We start from the raw sequence: 14,519 nt of genomic DNA, 5'->3' as shown, positions 1-14,519 counted from the left end.
TTTAAAATTTCTTTAAGCTCCCCTATCAATATGCATAAGCTCAATTTGACATTCATTTATCTTATTTTCTCCCCCTTTGACATTATCAAAAATAATAGTAGCATGAGATACAACCAAAGCATATGAAAAAAATGGCATAATGAATAAAGACATGTTAGAAGGCATGAATGTGCATGTATTAAGAAGACGGATCAAATAAGCCTAATTCCATACGCAATCTTTCATAGGTATCTCTAGGTAATGACTTTGTAAAAATATCCGCTAATTGTTTAGTTGTATCAACAAAATTAATTTCAACATCTCTTTTACTAACATGATCACGAATGAAATGATGACGAATATCAATATGTTTAGTACGTGAATGTTGAATGGGATTCTTAGTTAGGTTAATAGCACTTGTGTTATTACACAAGATGGGAATAGTCTCAAGTTTCAAACCATAGTCCAGAAGTTGTTGCTTCATCCAAAGAACTTGGGCAACACAACTACCTGCAGCTATATACTCTGCTTCCGCAGTGGATAGAGCTACACTAGCTTGCTTCTTACTATGCCAAGAAACTAAAGCGTTTCCAAACAAATGACATGTGTCACTCGTGCTCTTCCTATCCAATGTACATCCAGCAAAGTCGGCATCGGAATACCCAACTAAGCTTGGTGGAAATCCCTTAGGATACCACAATCCCATATGACTAGAACCCACCAAATAACGAAAAATTATTTTAACAGCAGCTAAGTGGGACTCTCTAGGATTAGATTGATATCGTGTACACATGCATACAGCAAACATAATATCAGGTCTAGAGGTAGTTAAATATAACAGTGATCCAATCATACCTCTATACCTTGTAGAATCTACCGATTTACCTTGTTCGTCTTTATGAAGTGTACATGAGGAGCTCATGGGTGTGTCAATATGCTTTGCAGAGTCCATCCCAAATCTCTTTAGGAGGTCCTTACAATACAATCAAAACTGAAAAATCAGAATGCTCACAATGTATCAAAAAGAAAACAGAAAATCAAATCAACAATATCAAGTATCAAGATTATACCAAAGGATGCTCAAAACAAGGTTTAAGATATTACCTTAACAGATCTCAAATTTTCAGCAAAGTAAAATAGAAAATGAGGTTAGGGTTCTTCAACCTTAGTTCAAAGAAACTTGAATTAAATGCTTCCAAATGGTTGAGAACTTACCAGAGAGCAAAATTGTGAGAGCTTTGAAAATTTTCTTGCAAACTTCCGAAGAACAAAGATGATTATTCAGAGAAACTGAGATGACGTTTTTGTTTCGAGAGCGTAGAAAAACTAGGTACTGTGAAACTTGTAAAATATGTATGTGATATTGTAAAAGTTTCTCTCTTTTTTTTAATATTATATACAACAAGAGTCTCACCACTTTGATTTACGGGAAAAATCAAACGGTTGCCTTTTTTTTTTTACTTTATAAAAGCTACTGATGGGTTTTATATTTTTATATATTAAAGTCAAAGGTTTATATATATGTATATCAATCAACTTAACAAATCGTGAAAACAACGTTGTTTCGTTTCTTTATTTATATATATTAAAAACAAAAGTATGTTTCTTTATGTATATATATATATCAATCAACGTGAAACAAATTTTGAAAAGAAGTTGACGTTCATATATATCAATCAACGTAAAAGTATATATTCATATACTTTTTCTTTCCCTTTTTTTTATTAAAACAAATTTTTAATTGATTTGGATTTTATTTTTTAAAACTTGTTATTTAATTTTTAATTTATTTTATTTTTTATTTTTTATTAGGTCACTCAACATAACTAAATACATGTTATGCAATGATATGCAATGGAGCTTGGAATCATGCTTAAAGATATATCTAATGTGTTACAAAAAATCTAAAAATTATCTAACCCGGAAATTTAGTATCTTTAAATGAATTCTTCATGTTTTGACATCGTCAAAACTATTTAAGCATAACCTTGTAAACTATAGGAGGTCCTTTAATTTTCAGAGTACGATTTTGCTTTTTTTTTGGTCCGTTTTAGATATGAGAGAATATTGTCACATCCAAAATAGTAGTTAGAACTTTATAAAAAGAAAATTATATTAATCTTCTCACATATATGTTTACATTAGAATTTGCAACAGTAAAAGTGTATAAAATGACTAAATCGAAATAGCTAAATCCTTAATTATAAATGAAAAATAGATTGAGTAGAAATTTTGCTAATTTAATTACGAAGTTTACTAGATTTTCCAATTACTTAATATATATATATATATATATATATATATATATATATATATATATATACACGTTTTTAAATTTTATTTTATTTTTTAAATTTATTCATCGATATATGGATAAGGATTCAATTTGTTTAAATTAAATTTAAAATATCCATAAATCCGATTTAGGATAGGAGTAGTTTTTTAAATTCTTCGTAGTGGCAAAATTAGATAGTTTTAATCCTTATATAGAATGTATGATGCAAGACCAGATTAAGTAAAAATATGACCTGGTGAAGTCAAATGTTAATAAACGTATATTTCAATTCTTTAATTGAAATATTTAATAAAGTATTTCTATATAGATTTTAATCTAAACGTTCAAAGATTAAATACAGGCTCATTAGTGGGTGAAGTAGCTTGGTCGTCGGTGGATTAAGGCCCGTTTGCATAAATTTTTGGAAAAAAGAGAGTTTTTTATGTCTTATTTATTTTTAAAAAATATTTTGCAAAGGTATTTTACGTGTAGTACATGAAAAGTACTTTTAACGAAATAAATTATTTGAGTGTTAAAATTAAAAAAACACTTTTAATCTATAGTATTATTAAAAAGACATGTAAAAACAAATCATAGAAGCAAATTTGGCTTCAGTGGAGACGGTGGTAATGGTGGCGGCGATAATTGTGGTGCTGTTGGCAAGATGTGGCGATAACGACAATGGTATAAGTGGTGGCGTGAAGCCATGAAGGTAGTGACAATGATGATGATATGATGGTGGCAATTATGACGACGGCAATAGAGGAGGTAGCAGTAGTAATGGTGGTGTGACAACGGAGATAAATTTATTCAGGGTTGGAGTTATATTGATGACGATGATGATGGAAGTGGTAGAAATACTTGTGGTAGCTGAGGTAGCGGTGAAAGTGAGATAATTGTTGAGTTGGGGCAAATTTAGATTTTGAAAATTATTATTATCTTTTTAGAAACTAAAACTTTTAGCTTTCAAAAAAATGTGATTATTTTTTAGGGAAAAGTTCACTAATGCTCCTGTGTTTTGTTTCAGAATCATTTATGTCCCTGTGAATTTTTTCCTATCACACATGCTCCTGTGCTTTGTAAAAAATAAGAAACCACATGGTTATATGTGCTAAAAAACATACCTTTTACAAACCACAGGAGCATATGTGATAAGAAAAAAATCACAGAGACATAAGTGATTCTGAAGTAAATCACAGGGGCATTGGTGAACTTTTTCCTATTTTTTATAATTTAAAAAAAGATATACAAATACTAATTTGTAACGAGAAAGATTTTTTCCTAAAGAAAAGAAGCAATTTTTGGGGGGAAAAAAACTATCCAAATGGACTGTATTTATTATGCCTTCATGTCCAAACTATTTATCAAATTATTTTTCTTTTGATTATTGCGCTCGAGGCGATTAATATATTAATTCACGTGACTCATGCATATTCAATATTTAAATTGTACAACATTGACCAAAACACATTTTAAACTTTTTCCCTTCCCTCTATGAACAAGTCATTCATTGTGATAAGAAGTTTGACAAATGATAATGTTTCCTTATCCTTGGGTTTGTTATAAAAGAAAATTAAATTTTCAACAGGGCACAAAGTCCAGTAATCCAAATTAAACGATTATATTGTTTCGCAGAATTATCATGTGATGAATTCAAAATTTGAGTAATGATATTAGAATTAGTGTTTCTCGTGTTATAGTAGATAAATTTATTTTATACTTATATATAAAAATATGTGGATCTTATATTTATTTTTTCTCTTTTTTTACATGAATTCACATGGATTTCATATATGTATATATAAGAGATAAAATTATCTCTTATAAAATGACAAAGATTAATCCTAACCATATTATACCAAAATCTTTGTTTTCAAAAATGAAAATTCATATTAATTAATTAAAAATATTAATTAATTTATTTAAAAAAAGAAAGAAAGAGTACCTCAATTATTTAGAGTGCGTTTGGATTGCCTTTAAAAAAAAGTTACTTTTATGCCCTATTTATTTCATAAGTGCTTTTTATTAAAGTTAAAACTATTTAGATTTTTTTAAAAATAATTTTTTTTTGAAAAAAAAAATTAACTTTTGACTTTTGCTTTTTTAAGAAGCTAAAATTTTTAGCTTCTGAAAAAAGTAAGTTTTTAACTTTTTTTATGACTTCTGCTTTTTTAAAAGCAGCATCCAAACACACTTTAAAATAAAAGTGCTTTTTTTTGGAAAAAAAAAAAATTTCTGAATAAAAAAAAGTCATCCAAACGAGCCGTAGTCCTTTATTGTAACTTCTTTACCTTCCGCTTCGGTTCTGCACTGCAAGTGTGCACGCGTGGTATCTTTCTTCGAACGTTGGATTCCGCGATGGAGGATGTAATCCGATCGACCATAACAGGATAGGCAAATCTTTCATGGTTTGTTCTTTAACTGTTTCTGACTCTCGTTTCTCAATTTTCTTCTTCTGCTTCTTCATCTCTCTCTCTCTTTTAACGGGGTCACTACATTGGTTTACTTTTTCAAAGTTTTTCATCAATGGGTTCATTCCAGGGAGGGGATGGCTTGTTCCCATTTGTATTCGGTCATTCGAGATCCGAGTCCAAGATCTGCTATTTTTTTATCTTTTTATCTTTTTTTCCGGAAGGGGTGTTGCGTGTTTGTTTGTTTGAACTTTGACCTTTGAATGATTGAAATTGATATACCTCTGCTAAGCGTAGAAAAACTCTCTAATGGAGTTTTCCCTTCATTTTATTGAGTTTTTGCTTGTAAAATTGACGAAGCAAGTTTTACCAAAAAAATAAATTTGACAAAGCTAGTATCTTTTTGACTTTTATTTGATAGCGTGAGACTTGAAAGTACTTGATTCTTTGTTTGGTGGTGTTATATTGGAACTATATTTTGTTTTTTGGTTTTATGAACTTCTGATTTTATGATTCTTAGAAAAGCCCCTTTTTTGATTGGTGTAGAAATTAAGGATTACCGGTAACAATAGACAAGCTTCCATTGCAATGGGGGAGGTCACCGAGGGTGAGTATGTGCCTGTCAATGAATTACCTTCCCCCAGGGCAAATCACATGAAGAAAGTTTCAGTTCTTCCTCTTGTGTTTCTCATCTTCTATGAGGTTTCTGGGGGACCTTTTGGTGTTGAAGATACTGTGCAGGCTGCTGGTCCTCTATTAGCCCTGCTTGGGTTCTTGGTTTTCCCATTCATATGGAGTATTCCTGAAGCTTTGATTACTGCTGAGATGGGTACCATGTTCCCTGAAAACAGTGGCTATGTGGTTTGGGTTTCCTCTGCTTTGGGTCCCTATTGGGGGTTTCAGCAAGGTTGGATGAAATGGTTGAGTGGGGTGATAGATAATGCTTTATACCCAGTTCTATTTCTTGATTATCTGAAGTCAGGAATCCCTGCATTAGGTGGTGGCTTACCTAGAGTTGTTGCAACCTGGGGTCTGACAATACTTCTCACTTATTTGAACTATAGGGGATTAACCATTGTGGGAGGGATTGCTGTTTGTTTAGGGATTTTCTCACTCCTACCTTTTGTGGTTATGGGGTTGTTGGCAATTCCAGACTTAGAACCTTCAAGATGGGCTGTGACAAACCTAAATGATGTTGACTGGAATTTGTATTTGAATACTCTATTTTGGAATCTTAATTATTGGGACTCCATAAGTACTCTTTCTGGAGAAGTGGAAAATCCAAAGAAAACTCTTCCAAAAGCTCTGTTTTTTGCTCTGATCCTAGTAGTTCTGAGTTACTTCTTTCCTCTTCTAATTGGTATTGGTGCTGTTCCCGTCAATCGTGAGTTGTGGACTGATGGGTACTTCTCAGATATTGCCATGATTGTTGGAGGAGTGTGGTTGAGATGGTGGCTTCAGGCAGCAGCTGCAATGTCAAACATGGGAATGTTTGTTGCAGAAATGAGCAGTGACTCTTTCCAGCTTCTAGGGATGGCTGAGAGGGGAATGTTGCCTGAGTTCTTTAGCAAGAGGTCTCGCCATGGAACCCCACTTATAGGAATACTTTTTTCAGCCTCTGGTGTAATTTTACTATCATGGTTGAGTTTTCAAGAAATTGTAGCTGCAGAGAATTTCTTGTACTGTTTTGGAATGATTTTAGAGTTTATTGCATTCATATTGCTGAGGATCAAACACCCCAATGCATCTAGGCCTTACAAGGTACCAGGGGGAACGGTTGGAGCAATTCTTATGTGTATCCCTCCTACAATATTGATTTGTGTGGTATTGTTTTTCTCCTCCCTCAAAGTAATGGTTATAAGCCTCATTGCTGTGGCGATTGGCCTTGTGATGCAGCCTTGTCTCAAATTTGCCGAGAAAAAGAGATGGATGAAGTTCTCCCATAGCTCTGAGCTCCCTGATTTTGACAATGAGGAGAGCACTCACTCTTTGGTGCATTAATTTGTCCTCTTTCGATTATGTTTTGAATTTTGATAATGGGGACAGGATTTACTCTGAGGTCTTGAAGCATAATAGTTATTGTTTCAACATCTCTGAACACAACCACCGTTGAAGGGCAGCTTTGTATCCTATGCTTTTGACACTTGAGCTATTTATCTATGTTTGTAGTTTGATCATAGATGAGATGGCAATAAGAAACCTGGAAGCTAGTATTTAGAATGTCATTTATTTGGTTTCCCTGTATTATTCATGCAATGATGCTCATCAACTCATTTGAGCAGCCAACTTGAAAATGTTTTAACTACAGCCCGCAGTTAAGCCTATAGTGATTGCACTGGAAAGGAGTAATGTCTTTTTTTTTTTGAAGATTTTTTTTCGAATTTTTTTTTTTCCGGATTTCATCAGTATCAAAGAGAAGCCAAATCAATCGTGGTGCCAATATCTAATCCAAGTTGCTGATTCTGCATTGACAGCATTGTAATATTCATTGTCAAAGCACACGCAGGAATGATTTTCATTTTCATCGTCTGCAACAAAGTTACTTTGTTTGGCGTGTCTGAAATTATCTCCTGGTAAGCCTCATAATCATGCAGCCGAACACTGAAATTACAATGCAGCAAATTTTAAGTCACATGTTATGCTTCTTTGAGTTGAGTCAGGTTAATATGTTTGGCATGTCAACTTTAGCTTAATGCGAATCTTTAACGTAGTAACTGGAGTTAATAAAATAGTTGTCGCAATCAATTTCTAAATAATTGGTGCATAAACAAAATACAATAAAGTCATCTAATAGGATTCTTTTATTATTTAATATTTGCCATATGACTCCATCCTATTCAGGAGCATATTTTTCATGTCATAGGAGTAGATATTTTCTTATTAAAAAGGGGAAAAAATAAAAGAAAATAACCATATTATAAATGTGTTTTTTTTTACATATTTAATAAAAGACATGCGAAGTATTCGATTCATATATAGTATTGAAAATATTTTCTATATAGGGTAAGAAGTCAGAGCATCGTTCTTGTTTTAACTTTTAACCCATCGCCTTCGATTTCATAATCAACCACTGTCACTTTCACAATCATCACATTACGTCGTCCCTGCCACCACTTGTGAGCGCTGCCATTATAATTGTCGTCATCGTTGTCAATACCATTCTTCATTTTTCGTGTTAATGAGAAAATCACCACTTTAGGGCTTCAGCGACTTATTTCACTTTTATTAGGTGTATAGGGTATATATTTGTGTACCAAACAATAAATTATATCATTTATCACATTTTATTTAAACTGCTATATATTTGTTTATAGGAATAGCTTATATATACTAACTTATTTCTTATTTTTCTAAATTTTCTCTCTTAAATAGTAGAGTCATATTAGTTATATATTTCAATTACTATACTGTTCTAAATTTCTAACTAACAATGCAATAAAAAACAATTAACTTTGAATATAATATCACTTTCACTTTTTCTCGGGCTTATCTTCACGTCTACATTGAATCTGGATACATTTTCATTGCATAAATACAGTGAACTGGATTCCCGGGGAGAATTTCCATTTTATCGCCTACAAAACTTGCCCATTCACAAATATTAAATTTTTTTCTTGTCCACGTGCATGTGAAAGTGAGTGTGCTTTTGCTTGTTTTGAAAGGTAGTGGTTTGTCATTGCTCCCCGACATTTCTGCACAAGTTTTTAATCTATACGATTCAGTTTCAGAACAAACTTTACACGCTGTTGTACGCCATGATCCACGAGGGTTCTTGTCTTCTTGATATCATACAGGCGGTGACTCGGTGAGGCATTATTTTTATATATTGAGCAGCTTTATTTTCCAAATAAGTTCCTCGCACTAACTACACTTTTTTAAAAGTTTGACCCAAGCAATACGAGTCTTCGATCAAGTTACATTACCATTGCTTTCGCTTTATTGTTTGTAGAGTAAATATCCTTTTGATTTTTAACCAAAAAAAAAAACATACGATCTTTATTTTAGTCTATTACAAAAAAAAAAAATTAGTTTCTAGGTTCTTAAAAAATTTAAAATGGATCCATTTTAATCCTAATGTGAAATTTTTTGAATTTGTGAGGGACCACGATTTCAACTAAATGGATCCACTTTGAATTTCGAGACCTCGAGGAGAGTACTTTTCTTTTGTAAGAGACTAAATTGAGAACTGTATTTTTTGTCAAAGATACAAAAAGATATTTACTCTTGTTTGTAAGTTTCTACATGTAAAGAATTTGACCTTAAGCATTTCGAATATGAGCGATAAATATCAATAAATCTTTCATGTCTCGCTTAACACACTCTTTTTCTCTCGGCATCATTAATTGGCCAAATTATATGAAATGAGTCATGAAAGTATCCATGTGCAAATTGTTTTTAGATGGAACGATTTTTCTTGGTGTACGATTTCTGTATTATGATTATTTTGTATCAAGTACCGTATATCAAATAAGTAAAAGAATATTTGACGGGTCTTATGAAGTAACAAAGTAAATGATTGGTTTTGCGACTGTTGTCTTTATGAGCTCCATAAACATTTTATTTTTCCGTGATAATTAGGTAGAATTGCATTATTTAGTTTTTGTTTTTTGGGACTTTTTGTCAAGTTAAATCCCAAAAGCCAAGCTTAACTATAAGTAAAAAATGTTTTTTATTTTGATTTTAATCGTTCAATGCCTTTTCGAGGTCACCACCTAGCAAACGTTTTCGAAATTCGCAAATTCAGATTTAAAAAAACCGCCTTATTATAAATACCCGCTAAGTTAAATTAACCGCTCAAACTCACATCCAATAGCTCAATTTGAAATTCGTGAAGAGGGAGATGAAGAAGAGGGGAACGAAAACCAAATTAACGGTGACCGATCTTTTGAAAACACCGTCGCCGGTGGCTTCTCCGGCGGATGAGTCTCCGAAATCGGCGATTTTCTCGAGAGCGGCTTCTACCTCCAAGGGCGTCAAGAGAGTAACCGTTGCTCTGGCCAGCAGCACTTCTCCACCTCGCGGTCACAGGGCTCCGAACAACATCTCCGACCTCAAGAACCTCGCCTCTTCAGGTGTTGACGATCTCAAGCGCCGGATCGATCGCTCTCACTCTGAGATCCTCAAGGATCTCGAAGCTTCTCATTCGCGTCTCCACAAGCGTTTCAAGGTTTCTTCTTCTCACGCTTTCTTGCTCACTTTCTTACAAGCTGTATAATCGCATTTCTGTGATTGTGAACTTTTCGTTTGGTTGCTCGGAGAACACATGGAATTTTTTTTTATGAAACTACTAAAAACTGTTCAATGACTAGGACATATCAAACTTGCGTTCGAATTCTTTGATTTTATTCACATTTTATTGGGAGCTACAACAGGTTATGGAAGATTCACGTTGTTGCCTCAGTCTTCTTGATGCTTTTGTCTTGCTAGCACATTCAGATCTAGTTTAGGAGAAAAGTGATAGAACGTAAGTAGAAAATCAAATCTAGAGATTAGTCTCTCTGTGGTATATTTGGTGAACAAATCAACATTAGCAAACCTGTAACAAATGTTTTAATTGAGATAGATCGTTATATTAATCATTAATCACTTGGATGCTTCTCTTAATGAAAAATTTAGATGCAGACTCAAGCATGCCAGCAAGTAATGGATGAAGCAGAGAAGGAATACAAAAAAGTCTCTGGATGGATTACGGAAAGCCGAGAAGCAATGAAGGTGTTGCCTCCTTCATTATCACTTCAAACTATCGTTTGGAAACATGATAAGAATCTAACGGCTTTTTTTCAGGCTTCTTATGAAGAGTTCATGGCAGATGCACAGGCCAGCGCAACTCGTGGTATGCATAGTATAGCAGAATCAAGTCCAAGTGCTTTAACTGTGATTCATGACTAGTATCTTACGCGTGATTTACCTACACTGCTTCATTTTCTACTACTTCAAAGAATGGAAAATAGAATCTTCTTTTTAGGTGTAGTTTATTACCTGCTCATTGTTCAACATCTTTGTTTTGATATATCCCTTAATATTGAATTTGAGTTTATGCGCACACATATGCTGCGTTAATTTGTCAGATAGTAATTTTCAGTAAAAATTTCAGCATGCAAAACTTCTATCGCGGAGCTCTCGCAGTCATCTGAGAAGGCCATTGACTCTCTTCGAAACCGTTATGGAATCTCAACAAATTGAGTTAATTGACCATCAGTAGGTAGATGTCTACTGATTGCTTGAAGCAAAGTATCAATTCTCTCTGTCTTTCATAGTTTATGGGACTATGCACAGTTGCTTTATATCCATTCAACAAATTACAGTTTCCTTGAATGATTGTATGCATGTAGTGTTGACATATTCATAGGCCTAGCGTGCATCACAGTAATTTTACTTAAGTTCAGATTAAATGATAAATCTTCATAATTGTTTTTTGTTTTCTTTTTGAGTACATCTCTTGTATTCGTCACATTCCAGCAAGTGCAATTCTGTAGTAAAAAAAAAAAGTCTTAAAATTGCAAGGGTAAATAATCCCGAAACATTTTTTACAGATCATAAAAATGCAGCTGTGGTAAAAAAGAAAAGAAAAGAAAAAGCAACATCCTCACTGAGAGCAAACTTGATTTATTTGGTTTTGGCCTTCTGGGTCATAGATTTCTGCAGAGACGTCTTCCCTTTCAAATCTAACTTGATCAACACTTCTCGAATTAGAAATTTCGATGCTCAGGAAAGGGACAAAGTAGCAGTCTGGATTCTGGAGGGCAGTAATCAGCATGGGAGAGAATTTGGAGGATTAATTTTTTTTTATCACACTGAATTTTCATTATTTTAACATCTTCGTCTTGTTTAGCTCATAATCCTCCTGTACATATCTGATACACAAAAGAATGAGGAAATATGCAGTTCACTGTTACTACTGTAAATCAGGCTGTCGACAATTGTGGCTGTAATGCAGGTAAATTTGCCGCCGCAGGTCAGTTATATTCAAGGAGTATAGATGAGCTATATGAAACTATTCCACTTAATCCACTATCAAATAGATTTAACCACATAATTTAAGCAAGAACTACAGATTTCTTAAAAACCTGTTTTAAAATTAAATTATGTGTTTGATAAATTATTAATTAATTATCTTTTATCACCTCAGCTCAGCAAGTGATTAAATAGTTAAACTTATTTGACGGTTTGATTAAGTGCAATTCTATAAAAACCAACTTACAAATTTCATTAACCCTACCAAATCAATCTTGCACAAACAGGCAATAATAGATCCAGCAAAACAGCAATAGACATCAAAATATCTGTAACAACTTAAGTAAGAAAATATTTCAAGGAAAAAAGAAAGAAAAATAATCCAGCAACAAATAATAATTGTCTATGTGTATTATGAAAATAAATTATATAGTTTTTTAGAATACAAAAGTTGAGAGACTTAGATCAAGTATGTCATTAGTGTCATTACATTTTACTCAGTACACAAAATTGACTAAACCAAACATGTTAACCAGCTTATTTTTCCAAACTAGTTTGATTTTGGTAAACTGATTTAGAATTGGTTTAGAACCATTCAGGTTCGGCGGTTCAAAACTAATTTAGGTTCAAAACAAGATTACAACCAAATTAGATTCAGAACCAGTTATAAACTACCTTCCAACCAGTTCAGAACTAGTTTTTCGCCTCAGTTCTCAAAAACCAGAACCACTTTTGGACTGGTTCTCTGCCTTACTAGCTAAACGGGGAATATATAGGGAAATCCCAGCATTAGCTGCCAAGAGAGATGGACCCACCAATTCAAATTTTAGTCTAATTGTTTTGCCTACCAAATCATCTCACATCTATAACAAAGTTAGAATATAAATTGAATGATAATATATAAAATATCTTAATATTTCCAAGATTTCCCATCAAATTTAATGACAACAGCGCCGGGACGGAACCCAGCACGGTCACCAGAGAACCCAGGAGTTAACTAGTCAAATAAGTTATTCCCTGTAACAAAACATGTAGTTTTTTTTTTTTTTTAATGTTATAAAAAAAAAAATGTAGTTTTAAGTATTCTAAGGGGAATACAATGTATATTATTCCAAAAAAGAAACATTTGCATACTGCGGATAATTACAATGAATAAGTTAAATTAAGATAAATCAATTCAAACGGATAATTACATGTTTGTCATATTATTGTCTCATCAGAGCGTGCAGAACTGGCCTTTAGTATCTTTTCATTCTTTAACTTCTGCATTAACAAAATCCCATCCCCAAAATCCTTATAAATTTTCTCCATCACTAATCAAATTAAACAATGTAGCTCAAGACAGTCCCTGTACTTTTAGTTTCTCATTTTTCTAGTTTACTATCTCATTATCATTCACAAATACAAAACATCCATCCCTAATTCTGGAAACACCTCCCCCCCACCCATAACAACAAAAATAATATATATATATATCCACAAAGAGTTATTGCTCAAGAATGCAGTCTGCTACATAAAACAAGCTTGTGACAGTGTGAATTTCAGCTATATATAATGCAGTGCTTCAATACAAATATTCTCTTTGGATTGTATCCAAAAAAAAAAAAAAATTCTCTTTGGAAAGCTGACATCCTAACAAAAAGAAATACTAGTTATTGGCCAAATCATTGCTCTCAAAGAGGGCAGAGAACATTTCAACTAAAATCCTTTCCTTGTAATCACTAACCAGCTTTGGCAACATATTTGCAGCTAATTTATCTCAAAAAAAAAAAAAGCATAGAGATTTTGTCCAGTGAATCTAGATTTTGAAAAATTACACAAAAAAGAACATTTGCTCATAGTGGCACATTAGAGTGTGCACATAAGTAGGCTAGATAGAAAGTATCAATTAGGGACACACCATTGGTACAAGAATGCCCTTATTGACATCAGAATGAAGCATCTTTCTTTTTAAGCTGTGCAGTAATCATCTCATTAAGATCCAGCATCTTGAGCTCAAGCCAAGGCCGTACTACGCTCTTGAACAACATTAAATAATATTTATTGACTTCCTCAATATAGCAGACCTCAACTACTCAAGAATGAATTTGACATAAAAATATTTAAATCACTAATGCTTTATGAACTATAATATTTTATAAAATGCAAAAAAATTGTAAAATATTGTGCATAATTTAACTTTCTAGAAAGTAAAACATCCTATCTGAATGCTGGAAATTTCTATGGGTCTATAATTACATGTCACGGCTCTGGGTGTTCAAGTATAGAGTGAAATGACAAATTACAATGCTTGATTAGCAAGCCTACAAGATTCAAATGAAGCTTGTAAGATATTAAGATAAGACAATGTTGAAAGAAACATTTAATGTTATTGATTAACAGCATTAGCTCCTGGTGTTAAGTCCATTCCATATTGGCACTTAAGCAGCAGGTATATTTGACTATATGGCAAGCCAAAAGGAGCATGTTAGCAGATATCTAGAAGACAAACACTCGATTGAAATGAAAGCATATCAGTTATAAAAGTAGCAATACCTGCAATAGGTGCACTATTTGATCTTGAATGAAGGGCGTAGGGGGAAAATTACTAATTTTATACCAGGACAAATAAGTAAGAGCTGGTAGCTGCAACACAAGACCGTCCCAAGTTGTAAAATCACAGCAAAATGTAAAAGCAGATTTTATAGTAATGTAGAGGAAACTAAATGACTTGGGTGAGCCATTTGGGGCAGCAGATTACAATACGATGTCAACATTGTAATAAAGAAACTAAATGACCAAATCAAAATTCATAATACCAAGCATTCGTAAACAACCAATTATCAATATTTAGATTAAAAAATGGAGACAAATATCATTAAATCAGTTAAAAGGTATATACAATCTACTTGTAAACGAGA

The 14,519-nt window shown here is 33.0% G+C and overlaps 3 protein-coding genes across 4 annotated transcripts; 2 read left to right on the top strand and 1 right to left on the bottom strand.

Moving 5' to 3' along the window:
• Positions 1-1,316, bottom strand: LOC133297041 (secreted RxLR effector protein 161-like). Of its 2 annotated transcripts, none has more exons than XM_061496100.1 (2): positions 1,195-1,316; positions 1-970 (listed from the first exon to the last, which is right to left on the bottom strand). In XM_061496100.1, the coding sequence occupies exon 2, from the start codon at positions 929-931 to the stop codon at positions 179-181; it is 753 nt and encodes a 250-aa protein (XP_061352084.1). In that variant the 5' UTR covers positions 932-970; positions 1,195-1,316; the 3' UTR covers positions 1-178. The 2 variants fall into 2 exon arrangements, with proteins under 2 accessions (XP_061352084.1, XP_061352085.1); XM_061496101.1 differs by having other exon boundaries at positions 1-952; positions 1,195-1,286.
• Positions 1,317-4,542: 3,226 nt separating this feature from the next.
• Positions 4,543-7,005, top strand: LOC133297052 (probable polyamine transporter At1g31830). Its single transcript, XM_061496113.1, has 2 exons — positions 4,543-4,662; positions 5,212-7,005. Exons 1-2 carry the CDS (start codon positions 4,660-4,662, stop codon positions 6,664-6,666), a joined length of 1,458 nt encoding a protein of 485 aa, XP_061352097.1. The 5' UTR covers positions 4,543-4,659; the 3' UTR covers positions 6,667-7,005.
• Positions 7,006-9,505: 2,500 nt separating this feature from the next.
• LOC133297045 (uncharacterized) lies at positions 9,506-10,848 on the top strand. The gene is made up of 4 exons (XM_061496105.1): positions 9,506-9,832; positions 10,282-10,377; positions 10,450-10,498; positions 10,760-10,848. The coding sequence occupies exons 1-4, from the start codon at positions 9,506-9,508 to the stop codon at positions 10,846-10,848; spliced, it is 561 nt and encodes a 186-aa protein (XP_061352089.1).
• The last annotated feature ends 3,671 nt before the right edge of the window (positions 10,849-14,519 follow it).

Source organism: Gastrolobium bilobum, unplaced genomic scaffold (assembly GCF_033153095.1).
Source record: "Gastrolobium bilobum isolate Gb01-03AN ecotype WA unplaced genomic scaffold, APGP_CSIRO_Gbil_v1 utg5068, whole genome shotgun sequence".
In the NCBI taxonomy this organism is placed as follows: Eukaryota; Viridiplantae; Streptophyta; class Magnoliopsida; order Fabales; family Fabaceae; genus Gastrolobium; species Gastrolobium bilobum.
Note: the sequence above shows the minus strand (reverse complement) of the source record. Positions and strands in the feature narration are given on the sequence as shown.

Excerpts from the sequence above, each read along its gene's own strand:
- LOC133297041 (XM_061496100.1), bottom strand. The coding sequence starts at position 931 with ATGGACTCTGCAAAGCATATTGACACACCCATGAGCTCCTCATGTACA.
- LOC133297045 (XM_061496105.1), top strand. The coding sequence starts at position 9,506 with ATGAAGAAGAGGGGAACGAAAACCAAATTAACGGTGACCGATCTTTTG. Across the intron at positions 9,833-10,281 it reads GTCTCCACAAGCGTTTCAAG|ATGCAGACTCAAGCATGCCA; the intron begins GTTTCTTCTTCT and ends TGAAAAATTTAG. Across the intron at positions 10,499-10,759 it reads ACAGGCCAGCGCAACTCGTG|CATGCAAAACTTCTATCGCG; the intron begins GTATGCATAGTA and ends TAAAAATTTCAG.